This window comes from Oncorhynchus nerka, linkage group LG12 (assembly GCF_034236695.1).
Source record: "Oncorhynchus nerka isolate Pitt River linkage group LG12, Oner_Uvic_2.0, whole genome shotgun sequence".
NCBI lineage: Eukaryota > Metazoa > Chordata > Actinopteri > Salmoniformes > Salmonidae > Oncorhynchus > Oncorhynchus nerka.
In genome coordinates, this window is record NC_088407.1 from 35,772,718 (window position 1) to 35,798,575 (window position 25,858).

A 25,858-nucleotide genomic window follows, 5' to 3' on the forward strand; every position below is an offset into this window, starting at 1 on the left:
TCAAGACTAAAGTCAAGTGAGAAATTTCGCCTCCATAATCTAAATTTTTTTTTTAATGTGTTTCTGTGAGTCATAAGGCACTGAAGTCTGCTTTTGTTCATTAAATCTACACAGAAAGGTTCGTTATTTTTTTGGCCAGAGTCTATTTCTGTATTCAAAGTGCAGATTTTCATTCATGTGTGACAGTAAGTGATGCATAGCTAGCATATAATCTCTTCTCCGACCACATGGACAGAGTATTTGCATTCAGGACAGAAACCTCATCCTTTGCTGTCGTCCTGTGATTGGTGCGAAAAGTGCGAATCAAAGTACAATTTTTTTCTCTCATTTTGTCTGTCATCGTTGAAGTGTACCTATGATGAAAATTACAGGCCTCTCTCACCTTTTTAAGTGGATGAACTTGCACAATTGGTGGCTGACTAAATACTTTTTTGCCCCACTGTATGAAATAATACATAAAACAAAATACTGCATAGTTTCCTAAGGATTAGAAGCGAGGCGACTCTCTGTCGGCGCCCTCTTGCTTGAGACACAGCAGGTTTAGTGGCCCGTAGTTTTGTCTGGTGTTGGGACATGTGACAAAACCACTTCAAGATTAGGAGAATTTGTCACAAATTAAGCAGGAAACAGTCACCAAAATCACCCCAGAATGAGAGTTCTTTCGAACAGGACAGTAGCGGTGTGTTTGTTTCTCAGTCCTGGTCCACACAGGCCGCAGGCGAGGTCAAGGATAGCAGGGTTCGGTACACAAATTGGGTTCTCGGTAGGTCCAGGTCCAAACGCCAACAGGTAAGTCCAAACAGTCCAGCTCATACACGGTAAATCCAGCTCCTCCTCTCTCTCTTCCAGGTTCGTCTTGACCCCTTATCTGTGGGTCGGCCCCACCTTCTGAGCGTTCCCCCTTGCTTCTGGGAATTGTCATTTTGGCAGTCGACCATTTTGTGATCTGTAGTTCTGATCGGGGTGGCCATTTTAGTGATCGGGCAGAGCCCGTTTATTAGTTCTGCTCTCACATATCTGCCATTTATCACTCGACCCCCTTCTTTACCACACAGACAGCATCGGAGGAAGATGTTAGGGGTCAAAAGGTTAGGTTGCCATGGAGTGACCTCAATTACCTGGTGAGATTCTCTGTCAGGAGGCTCAAAAGAAGTGCAAAAAGCTATAGCTTTGGTTAAAAAAAGATCCTGAAAATAACCAAAGCTTCTACTACAATTTGAAATCAAATATACTGTAGCAAAGGCCAGAGGGTCACAGTTAGTCCAAGCAATCCAGAATATGTTTTCAAAGACTTGCTAATGAAAGTGGCCACAAAATACATTCTACATCTAGTGTTCATAGGCAGGCACCAACTACGACATTGGGATTCCATTTTGGGAAACTCTAAAACATACCGGAAAGCAGAAATCACTGGCTGTGTTCTGTTCTTTTTTTATACTTTGTTTTTGATTGAGGAACACAAAGAAAGTACAAATGAAGTTTAAAAAAAAAGATCTGCCAGTTGCAGTGCACATCATACCTTCATCATATTAGTTACATTGACATCTTTGAATTAGACCATTTTCATGTACGAAACCCATTTTTCCCAGTATTCCTGACCTCTCTCCTCTTGTGTTCTTAAAGCAAATGTCATAGGCTGCATTCTGTTCTGGAATTCAGTGTTGAATCGGTTCAGTTTACCTGAGAGTTTAGCTCGACCAGCTAGCATGCCGTCTGTTCCTTGAGATCTCCCCAGTCTCACAACCAACACACTAAATACAAGAAGATAAAAAAAAAGAGAAGGTTCCCCCAACGGAGAGCCAGTACGTAAATGAGGGCTGGATGTAAAAAAGCATCAGAGGCTAGGCCAAAAAAAGGGAGCGAAATAAAGAGGATAACCCAGTTTTTAGCATCAAGATAAACTGCATTTACATTTAATGAGTGTGGTTTTAAGTGATCAGCACATTTGAAGCCAAACAGGCAAAAGGCATATCAATATCAAAAGACACTGTAGGTCCACAGTGGGATGGCCTACCAGCCAGCTGAATCCATTTCACAACTCTGAACATCCGGCAACGCTAGAAAGCAGAGTCGGACACATTGTAAGAATCACTGATCTCCACAGCAATCTGACTGAATTTGGCAGGACATTTGGGCTGAGATATGAACAAAAATGTTTAACAACCTAAAGCTAAAATACACAGAGCACATTCCAGCTGTGGTGTGTGTTTACACCATCTCTAAGGAGCTCAACCTGGGAATGTTAGATTTACTGTCTGGATCTGTGATATAGAAGTCTGAGTCTGGATGCAGCATATTACTTAGAGTGGGCTTTGAACAGCAATGGAAAGTGATGATCAAAGTGGTGACCCAGTGGTCATGGCAACAGCAGATAGCAAAGGATAGCTCCAAAATGTGGTGTTGGCTAAGCTAACCATAGGTGGCTAAACATAGCCTTGAGTAGTAAATCCACAAGTGTTCAATATTTTACACCATTATTAGTGTCTTCAAACAGCTAGATATACAAACTAAGTTGGTCTTTTCTTAGCAAATTGTGGCTAAAATAAATTGTTAGCCACTAATGCTAATCTCTAGTTAGCTAGCTAATAAATGTACCTAGTCAGAGCAAACGTAGTTCGCTACTACAGCCTGATACCAGTGATGGTGTAGGCCTAAATCAGCATGTTGTTGGTAAAACAGTATCTTCTAAAATCAGAGAGGAATAGGCAAAGCAGGAATGTATTAGATAAAACATTTAATGTCGCCAAAGATTAGGGTCTCACTCCCCTGTAAAACACGGGCCAACACTGTTTCCTACCCTGTCACATTAACACCTCCATAGAGATCCCATTAGTATTACAATTCCTGATTCTATGAATGCCTCCCTGGCTTTTATCATTCATTGTCATGTCAAGCCCTATTATAAGTGCCCACTATTACATTCTAACTATGGATTTAGACTAATTGTCATTTGATATGATTCCAACAGTTCACCCAGTGTTGCTCTAAATCACAAGTCAAATTGCAAATTGCAATAGTTGGTTAAAAATGAGGCCTATGTGGTAGTGTGGAAATTATCTCAAATTATCAACTTTTGGTTGAAGTTTGATTGAATGTAAAAAAAAACAAATCAGAATGGAGAATGCCCCATTGAAAAATCACTCAGAATGTATGTTACCGCCCTAGGGTCATGCACAACAATGCAAATTAAGAAATTATTATTCCAAAACATAAAATACTGTAAAATAAAAAGTGAATAATATTGTGATATGATATTTTGGCCATAATCTCCCAGCCCTAGCCACAAGTGTACTTAGTGGAGAGCCTATAAAAGTCAATGATTAGTGGGCCTGTACTACAAACGGTCACAGAACAGAGATGTGATGAGGCCATTTACACGAGGGCAAACGAAGACGTCTGGTATCTGTGATACGGCGAGCAAACAAGCTGAGTAAAACACACCAAACACTTTCTAGTACTAGTTCTCGTGAGAAACTATTGATTTGCCTTTCTTGATCTCCTACTCATGCTCTTTGTTCTTAGTGTGCTCACCATGAGACAACTAGTCTAGGTTACATTTACAGAGCAATCCCATTCCACCCACACTTCCTTTTTATCTCTCTATGCCTCCTCTACCTCCCCCTTTCCACCTGTCCGAGGAGATATTGTACCCAGAAACATCCTTCCTCTCCTCCTTATCACTATGTGCTGACAGAACCACACTAGGCTCAGAGTTTTTCATTTAGTTGACCCACTCGCTGTAGGGAGACAGTGGCAGGTGGATGGCGTATGAATATTAGATTGTGTCTGATGGAGATTGCACTCAGGCCTCTCCTCATGGTTTCTTATCTTTCTGTAAGTAAGTCTACCTGCATCCGCTCTCTGCCCATTTATCAACTCCATCATCTCTCTCCGTCTAAACTGCGCTACGGTTTCATCTGATCACTGACTAGGCCTTCCATTGGGGTCCACTTGAACCTCATTGAGACAGACAGAGACAATTCCCAATAATAAGGTCTCTCAGGGTTTTGCAAAGCAAGGGGGACTTTTTCGTTGTTGTCATGGGGTTCAGGTTATCCTCTCGATTGGATTCATCTTGGGAGTCATAGCATCCTGTACTACCTTCGCTCATGGGAGGTATATGGGAGGTATTCCAACAAGTTGTAATGATATGCAATCACTGAAAAGCATATGATTTTACATCCACCATCCCTGTAAGATGACTAGTTAAGGGGTCGTGCTTGTCACCCACCGGGTTGTAGATTTGAATAATCCCGGATTTATTGATGAGCTCTCAGAGACACCTAGCTGGCGTAACCTCACCTAGAACGGTGTGAGAGCAACCTGCCATTACAGATACCCTAACAGACGCAAGCTCGTCTTGCTTTGATGACTGAACTTCTCTAGTCTCACACCCAGTCGAGAGAAAGCGAGAGAGAACAAGCTGTCACTGTGATCGTGCCTGCTCTAAGTTTCACTGACATTCTGGCACTTCATTGGCTGGGTACACATAGCACTAGGTCACAAAGTGTTCTGTTCTATAGCTTGTACAGCTTGTCTGGTCTCTGGGTGAGTGATGCATCATTAGAAGCCCTTAATTAGCCCCAGTGTGAACAGTTAATTACCCAGGGAGAGCATGAGGGGGCCGGTCTACCACATAGGGGTCATTAGTGACGGAACATTGCCTGAACGGTGTCTGAATTGTAACGTTTTGTATGAGGGAACAGAGGCTCGGCTCAAAGCTCTGGGACGACAATGCGGCTGATGAACAGAATAGACATTGTACGAGGGATACAGAACGCTCTCTTATTGGACTAACGTAGCATAGTAATGTAGCATAAGAGGCGGTGACGATGAGCACAGCTTTGAAGCCATTTATATACAGTACGGGATCAGATGGTAGGTGACAATGCACATGAGGGAACACATATGCATCTAGTAGACATCTCTACAGAAGCACGTGGTGCTGCAGCTCTTCAACGGTCTATGTACAGACAAGGATATTTAAAAAGTGAAGCAGACGTCGGGTTTTGTTTGACAGATACAAAGTTCCTGCTGCGTATTGCCATAAGCAGTGTGATCATACTCAAGTCAGCTCCATGGGAGAGTATATGAATATAAATAAATATATACTAGACACTCAACCAGTTCCAACTAATACAGTGCGTTCGAAAAGTACAGACCCCTTAACTTTTTGTTACGTTACTTATTCAAAAAAAAAAAAAAAAAAAAATCGATGAAATTGTTTTTGTTCATCAATCTACACACAATACCCCATAATGACAAAGCAAAAACATTTGAGCATATTAATAAATACGAGTCCCATTTACATAAGTATTCAGACCCTTTACTCAGTACTTTGTTGAAGCATGTTGGGCAGCGATTACAGCCTTGAGACTCCTTGGGTATGACGCTACAAGCTTGGCACACTTGTATTTGGGGTGTTTCTCCCATTCTTCTCTGCAGGTGCTCTCAAGCTCGTTCAGGTTGGATGGGGAGCGTCGCTGTACAGCTATTTTCAGGTCTCTCCAGAGATGTTCGATCAGGTTCAAGACCGGGCTCTGGCTGAGGCACTCAAGGACATTCAGAGACTTGTCCAGAAGCCACTCCTGCATTATCTTGGCTGTGTGCTTAGGGTCATTGTCCTGTTGGAAGGTGAACCGTCGCCCTAGTCTGACATCCTGAGCACTCTGGAGCAGGTTTTCATCAAGGATCTCTCTGTACTTTGATCGGTTCATCTTTCCCTCGATCCTGACTAGTCTCTCAGTCCCTGCCACTGAAAAACATCCCCACAGGATGATGCTGCAACTACCATGCTTCACCGTAGGGATGGTGCAAGGTTTCTTCCAGATGTGATTCTTGGCATTCAGGCCAAAGATTTCAATCTTGTTTCATCAGACCAGAGCATTTTGTTTCTCATGGTCTGAGAGTCCTTTAGGTGCCTTTTGGCAAACTCCAAGCGGACTGTCATGTGCCTTTTACTGAGGAGTGGCTTCCACCTGGCCACTCTAACATAAAGGAATGATTGGTGGAGTGCTGCAGAGATGGTTGTCCTTCTGGAAGGTTCTCCCATCTCCACAGAGGAACTCCGAAAATCTGTCAGAGTGACCATCAGGTTCTTGTTCACCTCCCTGACCAAGACCCTTCTCCCCAGAATGCTGAGTTTGGCTGGGCGGCCAGCTCTAGGAAGAGTCTTTGTGGTTCCAAACTTCTTCCATTTAAGAATGATTGAGGTCACTGTGTTCTTGGGGACCATCAATGTTGCAGAAATCTTTTGGTACCCTTCCCTAGATGTGTGCTTTAACAAAATCCTGCCTCGGAACTTGACAAACAATTCCTTCGACCTCATGATTTGGTTTTTGCTCTGACATGCACTGTCAACTGGTGGGACCTTATATAGACACGTGTGCGCCTTTCCAAATGATGTCCAGTGAATTGAATTTACTACAGGTGGACTCCAAGTTGTAGAAACATCTCAAAGGATGAACAATGGAAACAGGAGCTAAATTTCAAGTCTCATCGCAAAGGGTCTAAATACTTATGTAAATAAACACCATTTTTATACATTTGGGAAAGAAAATCTAAAAACCTGTTTCGTCTTTGTCATTATTGTGTGTAGATTGATGAGGAAAACATTTAATTGAATCCATTTTAGATGAAGGCTGTAACGTAACAAAATGTGGAGGAAGGGAAGGGGTCTGAATACTTTCCCGAATGCACTGTACACCTATAAGATAGATACAGTATCTACGACGCATTTCCTATTCAGCAAGGGGGGGGGCTCTTACTACATGACAATGAGCCCTCCGCATGCGCGCACCCACAACCACATATATTGCTGTCGAAATTTCAAAAAGCGTGGCCTCGTCAAGGACAAACCCAATACTGCTGGGGAGAACACCTTTCACCTCAGCAGAGAAGGCTGGAATAACAATCCATTGAATGTGTGAATACAGATGAGGGTAGTGCTTTCTAAGATGGCGGCAGGGTGAAGGAGAATGGACTTGTTCCACTTTGTATTAAGGAGTGTGTTTGACAGTCTCGGCTTGGAACATAAGCTAGAATAAGCCACCTAACACCTGTAAGACCGGCTGGCACGCTGTGCGGAAGAATAACAGAGGGAATGCATGACAGAGACAAAATCCATCGATAAACAATATTTATCAGAGTCTCATTACTGCCGTGTGTTTCCACTGTTCTTCCTGCACACAGAACACATTTACACATAACCCATCTTCCAGGAGCACAAAAAACAGGAGGTCAGAGGTCAATGAAAAATAATGATCCCCGGAAAGTTTCCATTCCATTAGTCCCGTTTCTCAGCGAGCAAGAGAAAAACAGTGAGAGAAACAATGGCCTTTTCCCCAATTAGATTTGCTCAACTTCTGCATGCTCTTTTGCCTCCTTTTGAAAAAGATAAATCGAGGAGAGAAAGCAAAGATAGGGAACATAGACAAAAATAAGTTAGCAGGGGTGGATCTCAAAATAAATCTTTAGTTGTGCAATACATTTTAGAGAAAAACGTGCTGCTTATCGTTTTAAACATGTACAAGATTTTCTTCTCTGACAAAAACATAGCTGATTTAAAGAGGGTGTGGCAGATTTCAAAAGTTTTCCGCGAAGGACTCTGATAGGATACACATGACTATCCTCGATGAAAGATGGATATGGAGGAGGGAGGACACTCTTCCGTTCGCCTACTAAGAAATTCTCCTCGACCACTTATCGGTTTCCCGGGTCATGGAGGAGAGAGGACCGAGGAGAGAGGGTGGAGAACGGACTGCCAAAATGAGAAAAGGCCATAGATGCTTAACCCCAGAAGGCCCGGTGGATGGTGCCATCGTTCATTAAGAGTGTGAGCGCCCCTTCTGTCTCTGTCTCCCAGACAAAAAGGCTATAATTAAGGGAGCCCTGTACCACCCCCCCACCCCCCGAGTTCCCTGGCCTACTTTGCTAAATAAGGATTTAGACTGAAGCCCAAGGGGAAAGCTCACATTTATCCCTCCAAAATAGAAGGAGAAGGAAAAAATATATACAGATCGATCAGGGATGACAGGCTTGGCAGCACTTTAGGCTTACATAGATAGGATCTGGGTTACTGTTCGACGTGATGCACGGTGTGGTTACGCAAAAATCACACGGTATGAGTAGAGTCCATTTTTTCCCCCCCACTCAATGTCTTCGTTCTTTTGCATTCAATCAGGCACTGATAATCCTTCCACCCCCAAACCCCCGGTGGGGAGAGAAAACAAATGACTGTTTTTGTGGAGTCTCTCTCTATGTATTATTTAAGGAGTGCTCGTGCCAGACAGGCTGTGGTGTAGTGGCACGGTGATGGAGCTAGCTAGCGTAGCCTAGCACTTCTGAGGGAGTGTACGTCAGGTCTGAAAATAGACAGCGCACACACACACACACACACGTGATGCAAACAGGGCTGTTTCAGCCAACTGGAAAATGAACTTGGAAACAGGCGAAGGGAAGGAGAGGGAAAATAACCAACGTGGATCACAAATCAGAAACGAGAGAAAGATATAAAATCAAAATCCCTCGTTCGTTCTGACACCTGACCAGCCTGTTTGTCAATGTTTTTGTATTAGCAGTGATGGGATAGAGGATATCTGAGACTGATCTGTCTGGAGCTTGAAAACAAGTGCTTGTGTGTGTGGATTCAGTGGCACATTATCCACAAGTATCCATCACTGTTATAAATCGCAATGAGACACTGGTAGCCAACTCACATTGATGACGGACCCATCGCCTGAGCTTTAGATTCAAGTGACCAACCATGGTGACAAACCATGCATTTCATGGATTTATCATCTAAATGACAAGAGAGTCATTCAAAAAGGTATGCCACAAACAAAATGAATGACAAAATGCCTGGATATCAAGGACAGGAGAGAAAGAACAGGAGACCTCCACGCCGCCAATGATATGCCAAACCCGGGGACGACACCAGATTCCATCTCTGCAATTTCATTTGATTTGTTGAAAGAATTTCCGTCGACACGGTGGCTAATAAGATGTTCTGATACACATGTGGCCCAGGCGCGGTGCGCTCCTCTGCACTGTGCTCGTCTCATCGCGCACTTCTGATCTCTCCCAGTCTCTTCCCTGATCCATCTCACCCACGACTGTTCCCGTCATGGCTGGGTGACCGTAACAAGAACATATAGCAATTCTTTGTTGCATTGTGACCCGATTCAGGACGGAAATAAGAAGGCATATAAATACATTTCATTCATTGACATTCATTGAACATTATGCAGCCAAATGTGAAATCGCTTTGCCAAGGCTCTTGAGTATTTTGTTCATTCTGATAGTTTGTCAACTGACATCATCCCTCTCTCTCTCTCTTTCCCTACTTCCTGCTCTTACTCCCCCTCTGTTGTCTAATGAGATATTTTTAGCCTGCCTGCCTGCCTGAAACACAGGGGGGGGATGCGCACAGACACACAGGAAAGGTTCTCCTGACACCATACCAAATGTTGTAGCTTTTCTTTTGTTCCTCTGTTCTAGAAATGCTTTGGGAATGTACTAGCTCAGCATAATATCCAGGGTGTCCTAGCAGATATACTGATTAGGTGATGTAACACAGTGGACTTCAGACACACACACACACACACTCTCTCTTGAATGGAATATGAGGGTTAAAACGGACCGAGGGCTTTGCTTTTACACAAATCCATTCAGATTTACAAAGAATGAATAAACAAAAATAACCTGGAGATAAAACACCACAACTCCATCTGCTCTTCCACTGGTGACACGAACACCGTTTATGACTCAACACCCCCCCTGGCCGTGAAAGAAAACGAGACAGAGATATACAGCCATGGAAGAGAGTGAAGGGGGGAAAAAAATCCCTCACACCTTGGGGAACCTCACAGCTTGTGCCACATTTCACCATAGCAGAAATGAAGTCCATTCACTAACAGAAAGTGGTGTGAAATATAAAGCTGAGAAAGGCAGTCAAATCAGTCATGGTAAAGTTAGGGCTCTGAGGAGGATATGTCTGTCTTTGGGGTGATCGAATCATCTGTATTCATGCTGGTGTGAAGAGGGTATTCCCAGACACCAAGGTCTGCCATATTGGAAGGATGAGCCAAGGCACAGGCCAGTGTGATTTTGATTTATGGTGGGCGCTGTGTGTGTGAGCATTAGCATTGATGAAAAATTTAATTTGGCCCTTCCTGCTATTAGAGCATACAAACGCATTGAATAACAGATAGTCCCCAGAAAATATCAAAAGAAAGTTTGTCCTGAAGTGGCAGTCCTATAAATCAGAGATAAGATCCGGATACCATTTTTTGTATTCTTATTCTATTTAACCCCTTACTTTTGGCACTAAACTGGCTCCATATATACATTAGTTCCATTCATAAAAATAAAAAAACTGGTGCATTGTGAGAGTCCTGTGAGGCACGTGGGCGTGCTCGTGAGAGTCATCTTTCCATAGAGGGGGTCATAGCGGTTTGGACGCTACAAACGATTTTGTGAGAAGACTGATTTCCCGGGATGTCTCATGGTCTGACAAACGCCGCTCCAGCTCCGTCACCTTGCTGAAGTGCATCGTCGGCGCATGCGGTGGATTGAGACGCATTCAAAACAACAACAACAAAATAATCTCTAGCTTTAACTAACAGATTTTTATGGGAATGTTTTTATTATGCTAATTAGATGCTATGGGGCCACGGAAATAGACTTTAGGAGGAGGTCTGGTTGGGTAATCAACCCATGTCGGAGGGTGAGTCTACACTCCTCTCATTGGCAGAGAATGAGCCTGACAGAGCCTAGTAGGATAGGCACAAGTCAAAACTGATTTTACTAATTAAAACATATAGAAAAATATACCCTATCTGAGATGATGGCAACTGTCTGCGCTAAATCTGCTTCTAAATGACCCCAGGGTGATTTGAGTGGCCAGAGATTGCATGTTTGGAAATTGACACAAGTCTACAATATCATAAAGGCCAAGTTTACTGAAGGAAGTATTTCAAACAAAGAATCAGTTTTATTTCTTGCCTAATTCCGTTTAGTTTTTCCAGGTTTCAGAATTTTCCCAGTTTCAGGTTCAATCCAAACAAAACAAATGTAATAGAAAAACAAAATTGGATGTTTAGTCCACAACGATGCTTGGGGAAATAAAAAAAAATGAATTTAGATTTTGGTGTAGTTACCCTTTAATTCAAGTGCACACCTAGCAAGAGGTTATGGTTTACCAGTGTTTTTGTCGCGCACGTGATGATAGAGTTTCTAAACAAATACCCTGGATTGATGCAAATAATCATGATCCTTCTACCAGGTTAGGCTACTTTGTAGTTAACAATTAATTGAGAAGGTTTTTGGGAAAGCCTCATTAGCATCATTGCTAACGGCTACAGAAAGTGGTAGCCACAAACATTTTATTTTTTTATTTCACCTTTATTTAAGCAGGTAGGCCAGTTGAGAACAAGTTCTCATTTACAACTGCGACCTGGCCAAGATAAAGAAAAGCAGTGTGACACAAACAGAGTTACACATGGGATAAACAAACGTACAGTCAATAACACAACAGAAAAATATTTATACAGTGTGTGCAAATGTAGTAAGATTAGGGAGGTAAAGGCAATAAATAGGCCATAGTGGCAAAATAATTACAATTTAGCAATTAAATACTAGTGATCGATGTGCAGAAGATGAATGTGCAAGTAGAGATACTGGGGTGCAAAGGAGCAAAAAAGATAAACAATATGGGGATGAGGCAGTTGGGTGGGCTATTTACAGATGGGCTGTGTACAGTTGCAATGATAGCTAAGCTGCTCTGACAGCTGATGCTTAAAGTTAGAGAGGGAGATATAAGTCTCCGGCTTCAGTGATTTTTGCAATTAGTTCCAGTCATTGGCAGCAGAGAACTGGAAGTAAATGCGGCCACGTAGACAGACATTCTCGTTTCCTCTTAAAATTGCAGGAAATACGAATTAAATCACTGATGAATTCTGTCCATGTCTTATAATAAATGTGGGCAAATTAATAAATTCTCAATACATTTCATTGATTTCCTACCAAGTTCAATATATGTTTTTATATTGTTGAATTGTGGTTTTAATGTCTGGATTCCGTGATTCCATCCACATTCTCTACATCGCAGATTTGAATAGGGCCCTACATCAGCTCCAGGCTAGTACTTGGACTAACTGAACAAAGAGGGAAAAACATACTTTCCCATGAATCTCATTGTGTCCATGGGAATGCCAAGATTATTCTCTCAGGAAAAATGTATGTATCTTCCAGGAGCCAGAAGCAGCGTGGTCGTTGTGCACAATTGCCAGTGGCTTTTCCACAGCCCTGGGATGGCGGGGTTTCAGCTAATCTTTTCCTCTGTTACTGACTGTTGAGCTGCTGTTTTTCCACAAACAGAAAATATTAGCTGGCTTGATGTCTGACCACTAGCCGATATTTTACCATGTAGGCCTGAACTGTCAACCAAACAAGCTTGCCGTTGTGGATGAGTAGCATTTGACCTACAAGTATGTCTTCGTTGCTAGCTTAGACATAACCAAGAGAGAAATTTAAGCAACAACTTTATAGAAAGACAGAGTTGGCACCAAAAACTGATACTTCCTGATCTTACCATGCAGAAAGAGGTACAAAAACATACCCATGAAAAATATGAACCAATTTAGAGAAGGGGGGAAATCACCAAATGAGAGATATGAAGAGAGTACAGATAGCACTACTCCCGATGACCATGCATTGACAGAAGCGTGTGAGGAAAGATAGGTTTGTCCACCTAACACCTCCACACAGCCAGCCAAAAAAAGAGCGTGGGTCAGTAAGGAGGCACTCTTCCCTATGGAGTTTCACCATCGCACGAGCCTCTGAACTTACACGACCCACTTCGGGAATCCCCAGTGCAAGGACAAGTAACCTTGAATGTCAGCACTGTACTGCAAATAATTCCCTCAAACGTTAAAGCATTATCACTGTTGTTAAAGCAGTGGGCTGCCAATGGTGGATACAGAAAAGGGACAAACAATGAAATAAGAGTGGGTATATCACACATGCACATCGTGACAAAATGCCAACTGCACACAGGCACAAGAAAGCAGCTCACTAGTTACTAAACAGAAATGTATTTGAGAACGGGGACAGACTGACTTGATAACACATGAGCTAACTCAAGCAAAACAGTGCAGGGCAGTGAACCAAGGCCAATCCACTGCGTACACGTTTCTCCCTGCTTTCAGTAGAGTCTGATAACACCACACCATGTAAGGACATAGACAGGTTGCCCCTATGTGTCACAATACAGCAGTGTTTCCCCAACACTGGTCCTCCAGTACCCACAACGGCACACATTTCTGTTGTAGCCCGGGCCAACATACTGCATTTCAACTTGTCAAGGTCTTGATGATTCGTTGACAAGTGGAATCAGGTGTGCTTGTCCGGAGCCACAACCAAAATATGTACTGTTGGGGGTACTCGAGGACTGAATTTGCGAAACACTGCTCTACAAGTAGTGACGAGGGGCGGGGGGAAAGGAGAGTTATATACACACACATATACAGTGCCTTTGGAAAGTATTCAGACCCCTCGACTTTTTCCACATTTTGTTATGTTACAGCCTTACTCTAAAATAGATTTTTTTAAATAATAATCCCCAGCAATCTACACAATATACCCCATAATGACAGAGCAAAAACAGAAATGCCTTATTTACATAAATATTCAGACCCATTGCTATGACAATCTAAATTGAGCTCAGGTGCATCCTATTTCCATTGATCATCCTTGAGATGTTTCTACAACTTGATTGGAGTCCACCTGTGGTCAATTCTATCGATAGGACATGATTTGGAAAGGGACAGAGTTGCATGTCAGAGCAAAAACCAAGCCATGTAGTCGAAGGAATTGTCCTTAGAGCTCTGAGACAGGATTTTGTTGAGGCACAGATCTGGGGAAGGGTACCAAAACATTTCTGGAGCACTAAAGGTCCCCAAGATTACAGTGGCCTCCATCATTCTTAAATGGAAGAAGAAGATTGGAAACACCAAGACACTTCCTAGAGCTGGCCACCCTGCCAAACTGAGCAATCAGGGGAGAAGCGTCTTGGTCAGGGAGGTAACCAAGAACCGAATGGTCACTCTGAAGGAGCTCCAGAGTTCCTCTGTGGAGATGGGATAACCTTCCAGAAGGGCAACCATCTCTGCAGCCCTCCACCAATCACGCCTTTATGGGGGAGTGGCCAGAAGGAAGCCACCCCTCAGTAAAAGGCACATGACAGCCCGCTTGGAATTTTCCAAAAGGCACCGAAAGACTCAGACCATGAGAAACAAGATTCTCTGGTCTGAAAAAAACCTAGATTGAACTATTTGGACTAAATTCCAAGCGTCAAGTCTGGAGGAAACCTGGCACCATCCCTACGGTGAAGCACAGTGGTGGCAGCATCATGCTGTTGTTCAGCGGGAGGGATCAGGATCGAGGGAAAGATGAACGGAGCAAAGTACAGAGAGCTCCTTGATGAAAGCCTGCTCCAGAGCACTCAGAACCTCACACTGGGGGCGAAGGTTTACAATGATCCTAAGCACACAGTCAAGACAACGCAGGAGTGGCTTCAGGACAAGTCTCTGAATGTCCTTGAGTAGCACAGCCAGAGCCTCTCTGGAGAGTCCTGAAAATAGCTGTGCAGCAACGCTCCCTATCCAACCTACTTGAGAGGATCTGCAGAGAAGAATGGGAGAAACTACAAATACAGGTGTGCCAAGCTTGTAGCATCATACCCAAGAAGACTCATGGCTGTAATCGCTGCCGAAATACTGAGTAAAGGATCTGAATACTTAGGTAAATGTTATATTTCAGTGTTGTTTTTTAAAAATACTTCACGAAGGCACTGTATATATAGTACCAGTAAAAAGTTTGGACACACTCAGTACAGGGTTCTTCTTTAGTGTTACTATTTTCTATATTGTGGAATAATAGTGAAGACATCAAAACTATGAAATAACACATACAGAATCATGAAGCAACCAAAACAAGTGTTTTTAAATAAAAGTATTTTACATTTGAGATTCTTCAAAGTAGCCACCCTTTGCCTTGATGACAGCTTTGCACACTCTTGGCATTCTCTAAAAATAAAGTAAAACCCTTGAATGAGTAGGTGTGTGCAAACTTTTGACCGGTACAGTATGTACAGTTGAAGTCGGAAGTTTATATACACTTAGGTTGGAGTCATTAAAACTCATTTTTCAACACTCCACAAATTTCTTGTTAACAAACGATGGTGTTGGCAAGTCGGTTAGGACATCTACTTTGTGCATGACACAAGTCATTTTTCCAACAATTGTTTACAGATAGTGACGTATAAGTGAAATCTATCACAATTGCAGTGGGTCAGAAGTTAACATACACTAAGCTGACTGTGCCTTTAAACCTGCTTGGAAAATTCCAGAAAATGATGTCATGGCTTTAGAAGCTTCTGATAGGCTAATTGACATAGTTTGAGTCAATTGGAGGTGTACCTGTGGATGTATTTCAAGGCCTACCTTTAAACTCAGTGCCTCTTTGCTTGACATCATGGGAAAAATCAAAAGAAATCAGCCAAGACCTCATTAAAAAAATGTATACCTCCACAAGTCTGGTTCATCCTTGGGAGAAATGTCCAAATGCCTGAAGGTACCACGTTCATCTGTATAAACAATAGTACGCAAGTTTAAACACCATGGGACCACGTAGTCGTCATAAAGCTCAGGAAGGAGACGTGTTCTGTCTCCTAGAGATGAACGTACTTTGGTGCGAAAAGTGCAAATCAATCCCAGAACAACAGTAAAGGACCTTGTGAAGATGCTCGAGGAAACAGGTCTTATATCGACATAACCTGAAAGGCCGCTCAGCGAGGAAGAAGCCACTACTCCAAAACTGCCATAAAAAAGCCAGACTATGGTTTGCAACTGCACATGGGGACAAAGATCGTCCTTTTTGGAGAAATGTCCTCTGGTCTGATGAAACAAAAATAAAACTGTTTGGCCATAATGACCATCGTTATGTTTGGAGGAAAAAGGGGGAGGCTTGCAAGCCGAAGAACACCATCCCAACTGTGAAGCACGGGGTGGCAGCAACATGTTATGGGGGTGCTTTGCTGCAGGAGGGACAGGTACACTTCACAAAATAGATTGCATCATGAAGATGGAAAATTATGTGGATATATTGAAGCAACATCTCAAGACATCAGTCAGGAAGTTAAAGCTTGGTCGCAAATGGGTCTTCCAAATGGACAATGACCACCAAGCATACTTCCAAAGTTGTGGCAAAATGGCTTAAGGACAAAGTCAAGGTATTGGAGTGACCATCAAAGATCTGACCTTGACAGGCCCAAGTTGACTCCAATGCTTCCCACAGTTGTGTCAAATCGTCTGGATGTCCTTTGAGTGGTGGACCATTCTTGATACACGCGGAAAACTATTGAGTGTGAAAAACCCAGCAGCGTTGCAGTTCTTGACACAAACCGGTGCGCCTGGCACCTACTGTCATACCCTGTTCAAAGGCATATTTTGTCTTGCTCTTTCACCCTTTGAATGGCACACATACACAATCCATGTCCCAATTATCACAAGGTTTAAAAAAAAAAAAAAATCTTTAACCCATCTCCTCCCTTTCATCTACAAAGATTGAAGTGGATTTAACAAGTGACATCAACACAGGATCATAGCTTCTACCTGGATTCAACTGGTTATGGAAAGAGCAGGTGTTATTCATGTTTTGTACACTCAGTGCATAGTGAGCAATGTGTTTGGAACATCGAATTGCAATACATATAGAACCGCGGGAATCACAATACATACCGTATCGACACCTAAGCATTACGATAATATCATATCGTCAGGTCCCTGGAACTTCCCAGCCCTACTCTACAGTACTGACAATTATTAGTAGCCTACTCAATGCCATTAGGCAGGATAAGATTTCAAAATGCTGGTGCTAGATTTACAGCTTGGATACAGTGGCTTGTTTTATCACCACATAAACCTGTGAGGTATGATCCCCAGCCTGTTAAGTATGTTACTCCAGCCCTTGTATCTGGCATAGACACAGAGCTGGGGTTTCCGTCTAAAGTGGCCGTCAGTTCAGAAATGGGGAGACACGATCTCTCCTGCTCTCAGGTAAGGGCAGCCACAGCTCAGTGGAGTCACTCAGTCAAGCCAATCCTAGCCTGGGATCAATCATGGGGGAAAAAAACTCAATAAACTTCTCCTCAACCCTCCCTGGGCCTCCCTCTATTCATCACCTCAGCAATCTAATTGTCGCCTTACTCTATGTAGCTAGCACAGAGAATGGGGATTGTGTAAGAAAAAGGTTACCGTTTCCTCATTCCAGCTCTGTTATTTCCTTCCCTATTGTTCTCCCGCGCTCATGTTATTAAATGTTCTGTTCTAGACATGTTGTCTAGCACTTGTCTGTGATAGAATTACATTCCTGTCTCTTAGTCCTATTCATCCCTCACTCCATCCCTTTCCTAGTCTCTAGCCCTCCGTCGCCCGAGCAGACTGTTCTAAAGTGTATGTTCAGCAAGGAAACCCCCGATTCCCCACGAGACATCGCGTGTGTGTCTTAGTGTGTCTGTCAGCAGCCCATTAAAGGCTTGTGGAGGGAAATCAGACAAGCATAATGGCATACAGACAGCGGGGAGCCACGACCCACAAACTGAAGGATGGAGGATATAAAAGAAGGATGGAGAGAATAAAAGAGAAAAAAAACAGGCCAGAGAGCTGCTTCCTAGACAGGCGGTCCAATGTACGGCATACAGACAGCAGGAGACACGACCCACTCACCCACAAGCTCCCTCAGAGAGAAGGATGGAGAGAATAAAAGAGAAAAAAAACAGGCCAGAGAGCTGCTTCCTAGACAGGCGGTCCAATGTAAGGAGGAAAGACTTGCTATAGTAGCACCAGGAAATAGACACACAAAAGGTCATAAAGAATGCATGTCTATTTCTACCACGTGTAGTTTCGCTTCAAACACGGGTCCATTCCCATAGTGACTGGGGTTGTGACACAATAGGCTACACTGAATCGTGTACTGCTAATCAGAAATCAAAGTAGGTTATTAACCGATGTTGTTATGACTTGCATAATCACAAGCTACGGTATTTATGCCTCGCCACAAGGAGTACTAAGGGTATGAAAGTGAAACAGGAACTGTAAAGATAGGCGTTGATAAGCAGTCACAAAAGACGCCTGACCACATCCAACTACTGTCATGTTCATACAGTCATGTTCATACTGTTTTGAATGTACACTGTACCCTCAAAAGATAAGGGAGAAAGAGCAAATTGGGGGACGTTGGTTTGCAGGTCAATTGGTTAAGCCCAAAAATTAAGAAGAGTCTTGAAGAATTCTCCTGTCATTGACTGAGGTCAGAGGGGGTATTGTAATTCTCACAGGCTGACAGAGCTTTGAGACAAGTGACCAACAAACTAGAACCACATACCGCATTCTTCTGGGCATGGCTAGAAGGGATACAGCTCATGTCAAACTCCTGCGAGAGTTTGAAACTTTTTCTGCCGAAGTTGGGACTTTGGAGTGTGTTCAGAATCATTCAATTTTGTTACATTTTTCCCCCCACAAAAATGTAGACGTTAAATGCTGTAGTTGGGCTCCCGAGGGGCGCAGCGATCTAACAGGCTGACTACACCGCTCGCGTCGCATGAGCGAGCGTGGCAAAACACATTTACAAATCTGTTATTCAATTATTGCGCGCGCCAACAAGGGTCTGCGTTGCCAAGGGTTAAATAGAACTGCTAAGATCGCACTGCAAGTACTGCCTCTCCCATCTCCTCGTTGGTTTCTAGAAGCAGGCACCCACGTGCCATCTCCTCATTGGCTATACCCACGTGGGTGACTGAAAGACGAACGAGGTCAGTGGCAGTAATGCACCTAATTTATGAAAAGTTGCCAATCGCAATATAAAGTTATAAAGTTAAGAGAAGAAAAAGCCTGGAAGGAGGCGAGATGACTAGAAACGATTCAGCTAACCGTTTTATGTGTGGATTAATTGTCGGAAGTAGAGGATCTTGTTATTTTACCTTAAATGCACAACTCAATGTTTGCGGTGGAAATACCTACAACAAATGTGCTTTAACAGTCACCCTGATGGCTACACTATCGACTTCCCTCGCCGTACTGTGGGACAGCAGCGCTCAGCAAGCGGGAGTACCAAGAAGTCATTTCTCGTTGTAAATTGCTATCGTCAGGGACAGCCCTCTCATTAGGCAAGATTAGGCTGCCACCTGTGGTGGCACTTGAATTTGGGGCGGCATTTTGACAATTGGCTGCCACACTCCGGCGCACGTGATTGGCTACTACACCACCAGCTCATAGCGTTGCTGCAGTTCCCGCCTCCACCCCACCCCACAGCTATGGTGATGTGTGTTTATATGGGATTATCCAATTGTGAAACATTAATAAAAATGTATCTGCCAAATAAATTGTATTTTTTTTGTGATATAGACAATTAGTGATTAAGGCAGTAGCCTAACTTAGCCTGTTAACATTAGCTAGCTACTACTAGTGGATATAATGTTTGCTAAAAGTAATCTATAGAGATTTGAAACAATTTGCTACCATGTCTAAGAGACAAAAACTATCAGGAAGCAAATATTTTTTTAAACAATGAGAAAAGAGGCACAATCTCGAAACCAAAGAAATTCACTGGTGAAATGTATCAGTGTGCAGCAAGCAAATGACAAGCCGACGAGGACAGGCAATTCTTTTCCCGAGAACAATCTCCCGTTCGTTGATTCTAGCAGCTAAGAGGGCAAACCGGGTGAGTCCGAACCATGCACTTCCAACGATGATGACAGCTCTCTGGCTGGACAAGAACAGGTGTTCGCACCAGGCCTCGCCACACCTCCAAACAATGCCGGCGAAGACCCTACAATCTTGGACCCAGACTCGTTGCTCCCCATCCCCGGTGACAGTGGTGGTGCTGCTGCTAAATCCGACTCCCAGACAACAACAACAACAAAAAAGATCCATGTGAGTGGCCAAAATATATGAATGGATCTTTACGGGATATGTTAGTGCAGGCTGGGCCACATCAGGATAAGGAGGGGAATTGGCCTAAACACAGAATTACATAGATAATTGGAGTTTATTTCTTCACCTTCCAAAGAATAAGTGGTAAACCTACCTGTTTGACAGACAATTATCCTATCCATAGATGTCAGTAAAGCCAAATACTCCAATATTGTCGCATGCACTGATTAAATACCTTGGTGTCTGGGAAGGGCTTGACCTGTGTTTGACCTAAACCAGGGATCGAATTGAGTGAGGGTATCACACATCCCTGTTGCCCTTTTCTTTAACAAAGGATATATATTGTTTGCTTTATATTTTGAAATAAATACATAAAACGTATCCAGATTATATCAAGCGTTCTATAACAATGCTTACCTCGGTGATGCCTTATGGTAGAAACAAGCTCTAAAATGGCCACGAAAGACGTGACTCCGATGCATATGGGCATATCGATTTCGCTAAACTGCAGCCTATAATATTCGAGGAGATAAAAAAATATAAAAAAATTGCTATTCTGTCCCTATTAATTGATCTCATCTCTTTCTGAAAAGATAAGATGTTTGTTTAAACCCAGGCAGCTTTTAGGGAAACACTACTGTTGTTGGGTTATACAACGGACGAGTAGCCAGTAGTTGAAGCTTACAGTTTTCTGCATCAGTAGAGCCTCTGTCTAGGTGGAAAGGTAACGTTTGAAAGTGCCAAGCTTAGATTCATTAGAATGTCTAAGATGTAATTATTTTTGTCTCGCCTAGGGCGGCAGAACGTCCAGGGCCAGCCCTGGCTATCGTACTCCAGATAAATAAGTTTTGGGAGGGAAAAAAAGTGGACCATGTTAGCCTCCGCCTGATACCTAATGATACAGCTGCCCAGAATGAAGCAACTCGCATTGGCAAGCACCTGAATACAACACCGGTGCACTTGCCATTCGCACCGGCTTGTTGTCATGCATGATGCATCCCGAGGGCAGTAATAGCTAGGCATGTCACTGTGACATCTAGATGGTGACCAACATTACAAGTTAGATTTCCTCTTGCCCATTGAAATAATTTATAAAAAATATTTTTTAAATGTAATTAGTGTCAGATTGAACAGCTAGTTATGCTGGCTAAATCAGAGTTCATAGCGAGAGTGTGATGTCACTGACATAAGCTGTATCCCTTCTAGCCAAGACACATTCTTCTTGGTGACATTAGCTCAGCTGGTATTTACCAGAGTTGTGGACTTGAGTCACATGACTTTGACTCAAGTCCGACTTGAGTCACAAACTTTATGACTTGAAGCTGACGATTTGAAATTATTCGGCCAGGTTTTTTAACATTTTGTCACAAATTGTGTGACACAGTCTCCATGCATGACTCTACACGCAGCCAGAGACAGTAGTCACAGCGTCGCCCTAGCAAAACAAACGTGCAACAGATTGGCTAGTGAAATGCACACTAGGCCCTCTGATTGGACAAGCAAAGTCAATCACAGGTCGGGTGAGCTAGGGAACAGATTGCTGTGCAGCTATAAGATCAGAGGTCAGTGCAAACATCTAATTGTAGGGGGAGAAAATTGCCTGCTACAAAATGCTTTGGTGATCAAGAATATTAACCAGATAGAACAATGAGCCACATATTTCACCGGACGTATAAACGTGAAGCATCTGGTTGGCGTTTCCACTCTGTATCAAATATGGTGATGAGAGGAAGCCCAGGGTGCCGGCAGTGAGGGAAGATAGAGCGATATGGAGCGATGTGGATTTTGGCCTACATTCAGATAATTTTCTCATCATGAAACATTTGGATTGCCCTACAGTTTTCGGTTTCCAAAACAAGAATCTGTAACAAGAGTGGACTCTGTTTTTTTTCTTCTTTTTCTTCTTCTTTACACTATGCCAAAGTTTCTAAAACTTCAGTTGTTTAGAAGAAGTGCAAGGATGAATTGAGTTATTGGTCATGGGCACTTCATACCGTAGGCGCTCTCTAATGGAAATATGCAAATATATGCTAGAATGTGCCAATTGTATCTTACTAGCTCGCGCTTGGCTCTGCCCACCTCCTTTGCTTGTTCTGCCCACTAAGGATTCATTGGAAACAACAGGCTCTGATCTATCTTGGGTTAGTTATAAAGATCTTTGCATTACTTGCAAGCTCACCAGCAATGGGGCATCAAGCAACAATTACAATAGGCCTACTGGTCTTTTGGTATGTCAAAATGGCTTGAAATTGATGATTTCCTTATGAAGCTTACATTTGGAATTTGTTGTTCAAATTCAATTATTACTGTGGCCAAGACGCACCACAGGCACGTGTCTCCACTTGCGCTCTCCAAACTCTATTGTTGAAATGTTTGCGCTTGCTTTCACACATTTAAATGCATATTTCGTCAATTTATATCCCATCTAATCCTACAATAGTTGCTAGCGTTTCAACATTCCCTCCCGTACCATTTATTGCAACACAGATATTTCTGTTTCATGTTTGATACCTTTAAAATGGACCATATCTTACCCTCTGGGCGCAATGAATGTTCGCAAGACTTAAGTTCTGTTCATTTAACTCAACGTGTGTTTCCTTTGTTCATGTTTCCCGGGTTATGTCAGAGTTCCATGTGTCCTGTGTTTCTCATTCTGGTGGTGCGTAATAGGAGGGCTTTGGGGTCAGAACGTTGAATAAGACAAAATGATTGTTCCATATATGAATGGTGATGAAATAGCATTAATAATCATTATGTCTGATTAAGATGAATGTACCAATGTCTGTGGAAATTGCCTTTAGGGGGGAAAAAAAACATTGTCGAACCAGTTTATTGGTTGTAATTGCCAATTGGTTACTTGTATGGTCCTGCGAGTGGCCAATTGCTTATATGTACCCGTTTGTAATCCTGTTAGAAAGGTCTGATTTGGTTTCTCAAGGGGAGGCTGTGCAGTCTTGCTCTCTACCTGTGTTTAGATAGGACAGGTGAAGCCTGCCTGATACAGAGGCTATTTCTTTTGGCTGTTGCCCGTGTACATTTGGAGAATCTACTTGCATATTCTGTATGATATGGTGCTTTCACCATTGGATCACCAAGACCTGTAAATAAATCTAGACTCTGCGCACGTCAACCTGCCTTGCCTACTGTGATTCCATGCCCTTACGACTGCTACAAAGTCCCTCATTTTTTACAAATTGCATGATCAAAATGTGTTGTAGGCAAAATAATGAAAAGAGCAGTGTCTGGTAGCCAAAATAAATAGACACAGATTTGTAGTTGACGAAGTCTTAGCATGTATAGATTTTTTTTATATACTTGATTTGAAGAAAACTAGTGACTCGACTTGCTTTTATAATGTACGACTTGGACTTGACTCGACTTGCTTTTATAATGCACGACTTGGACTTGACTCGACTTGCTTTTATAATGTACGACTTGGACTTGGCTCGACTTGACCCGTTCTACTTGGGACTTGACTTGAGACTCCGACCTTGTGACTCAAATGAGTGCGACTTGGTCCCAGCTCTGGTATTTACTGAGAAATATATGTGGCAACAATGGGTCCATCTCTGGAACTGCATACCACAAGGGCTTCCTAAACTCGGTCCTCGGGACCCCAAGGGGTGCACGTCTTGGTTTTCGCCCTAGCACTACACAATTGATTAAAAATAATCAACTAATCATCAAGCTTTGATCATTTGAATCAGTGTAAAAAATAAAATAAAAAAGTGCATCCCTTGGTGTTTCGGGGACAACGTTTTTGGGAAACGCTTGCATACCACGTATGTACCATGTTCCCATGTAATTTGAAGATAAATACCAGGCAAAAGCCACCACCCGTGCATCTCACTGAAAACTTTTGACATAACAGGGAGTTGTTGTGATATTCAGTGGTTTTCAACAGAGACTGCAAAGACATGGTAGAGGCACCTACCCCGAGCAGATAGCTTCTTAGTGTTGATGATTTTGGCAGCATACTCCTGTCCGCTGGAGATCCTCATGCATCGTTTCACTATGGAGAAAGCTCCCCTTTAGGAAAACATAAAAACAGATGAGTACTCAAACAATGGATCTATCCCTATATCACCTGTGCGGTAATAATTAACTGTTACGCTACACTTTATAAGCTGATTGACTTGACTTTAAAATGGTCATCTATTGAGACATAAAAAAGGCAGTGGTGACAAATCAAAACATTTGTTTCTATCGTTTTAAACAGGTGAGACCAAAAAAAGGTGCCCCGTGGAATCCTGGGTAACTAGTCCAATTTGAGAGGTATTGCAGATAGTCCAGCACATGTAATGCCAAAGAAAGAGAAATAGACTACAAGCACTGGAGCCTCGCACCACTTCTTGACACGTCGCTGAAAATAGCACTGAAGACAGAGAAAGTGCGAGTGACATAATTGTCCCCACCCCCGCAAAGGCGCCCTGCGCTGGTACAGTAGGGCAGTCTAGTCAGTAATGCCAAGGGCATCTTCTCAGTCACACAGGGATAGAGGGCTGTTACCCATTTTTAAAACGGTGACCCTTGGACCTTCAATACACCATCATTAATATCAATGTGTTGACAACAACTGCAAGAACAGCATAATGACACGTGGGCATTGGGCAATAATAATAAAGAGCGGATCAATAGGTCACATTTACAAGGGCACTTCATTTAGCTGAGAGCTGAGGATGACATTGCTTCTGAAGAAAGGTTTTTCCATAAACTTGGAGGCGCTACCCTTTATAAACGAAAACGCACCACTTGTGAATTTTAACGCCCTTACTACAATGGTTACTCCACTGAAAGGGCGGGGACTTGCCAAGAGCTATTGAAATACTACGTAAACATTCAACCGAATTAAAAATATATTTAAAAAAAAAACGCTTTTAGAGAGGACAGGTTTAGGATAATTATTTAAAGACAACTTGTAAATACAGTAAGCGCCGTTTCTGTGCACCACGCAGGTAACAGGTAATCTTATTAAGAACCAATCGTTTAGAGCGTCAGTACTTAAACATAACGCAATCAAGATGGCTTAAAAAATGTTTTTTTTAAACATTGTAATACTTACTTTCCCAGCTCTTCGTATAGATTATACTCGTCGGTAAATCTGGTACAGGTTGTCGAAGCCATGGCAAAGGATAGGGAAGACCGTCTCTAGTAGGTTAGGACTGTAAACCTCAAAAGCCACTCGAGTTTCTCTGCTGTGTTTCAAATTGACAATATTCTAGCTCAAACGATAAACCAAATTCACAAAATAAGCTTTAAAATTCAAATACATATACTCTTACAGCTCCGTTTCCGAATCCAAGAATGGTTATTGGCACGGGAGTTTAGGGGTTGTCAGGGACGTCGAGACCTGCTGTTCTCTGTGCCTGCCTACTGACACTTCACTTAGGCTGCGAGACTTTTTCTATCAAGCTCTTCCTGGTTGTGTGACCACTGTACAACGCCTCCCCCTAGCTGTAACCACGGACCCCCACGGAGGGTACAGAGGCCTATAGACACTACATGACCAAAGGTATGTGGACACCTGCCCATCGAACATCTCATTCCAAAACCATGGGAACTGATATGGAGTTGGTCCCCCCTTTGCTTGCGCTCCACTAGATGTTGGAACATTGCTGTGTGGACTTGCTTCCATTCAGCCACAAGAGCATTAGTGAGGTCGGGCACTGATGTTGGGTGATTAGTCCTTGCTCGTGGTCTGCATTCCAATTAATCCCAAAATGTGTTTGAGGTCAGAACTCTGTGCAGGCCAGTCAAGTTCTTCCACACCGATCTTGACAAAACATTTCTGTATGGACCTCGCTTTGTGCACTGGGACATTGTCATGCTGAAACAGGAAAAAGCCTTTCCCCTATATATAATATTTT

General features: G+C 42.8%; 1 protein-coding gene across 9 annotated transcripts in view; it reads right to left on the reverse strand.

Moving 5' to 3' along the window:
* The window catches only part of LOC115138195 (calcium/calmodulin-dependent protein kinase type II delta chain), a 110,224-nt gene extending 84,839 nt beyond the window's left edge, over nucleotides 1-25,385 (reverse strand). For 8 of the 9 annotated variants that reach the window (XM_029674783.2, XM_029674779.2, XM_029674781.2 and 5 more), the window contains exons 1-2: nucleotides 25,054-25,385; nucleotides 23,926-24,020 (exon numbers count right to left, since the gene is read on the reverse strand). In XM_029674783.2, coding sequence (XP_029530643.1) covers nucleotides 23,926-24,020; nucleotides 25,054-25,115 — 157 coding nt within the window. In that variant the 5' untranslated portion in view covers nucleotides 25,116-25,385. The remainder of the gene's footprint in view (nucleotides 1-23,925; nucleotides 24,021-25,053) is intronic. The other variant, XM_065025548.1, reaches the window with a different exon arrangement.
* Nucleotides 25,386-25,858: the final 473 nt, after the last annotated feature.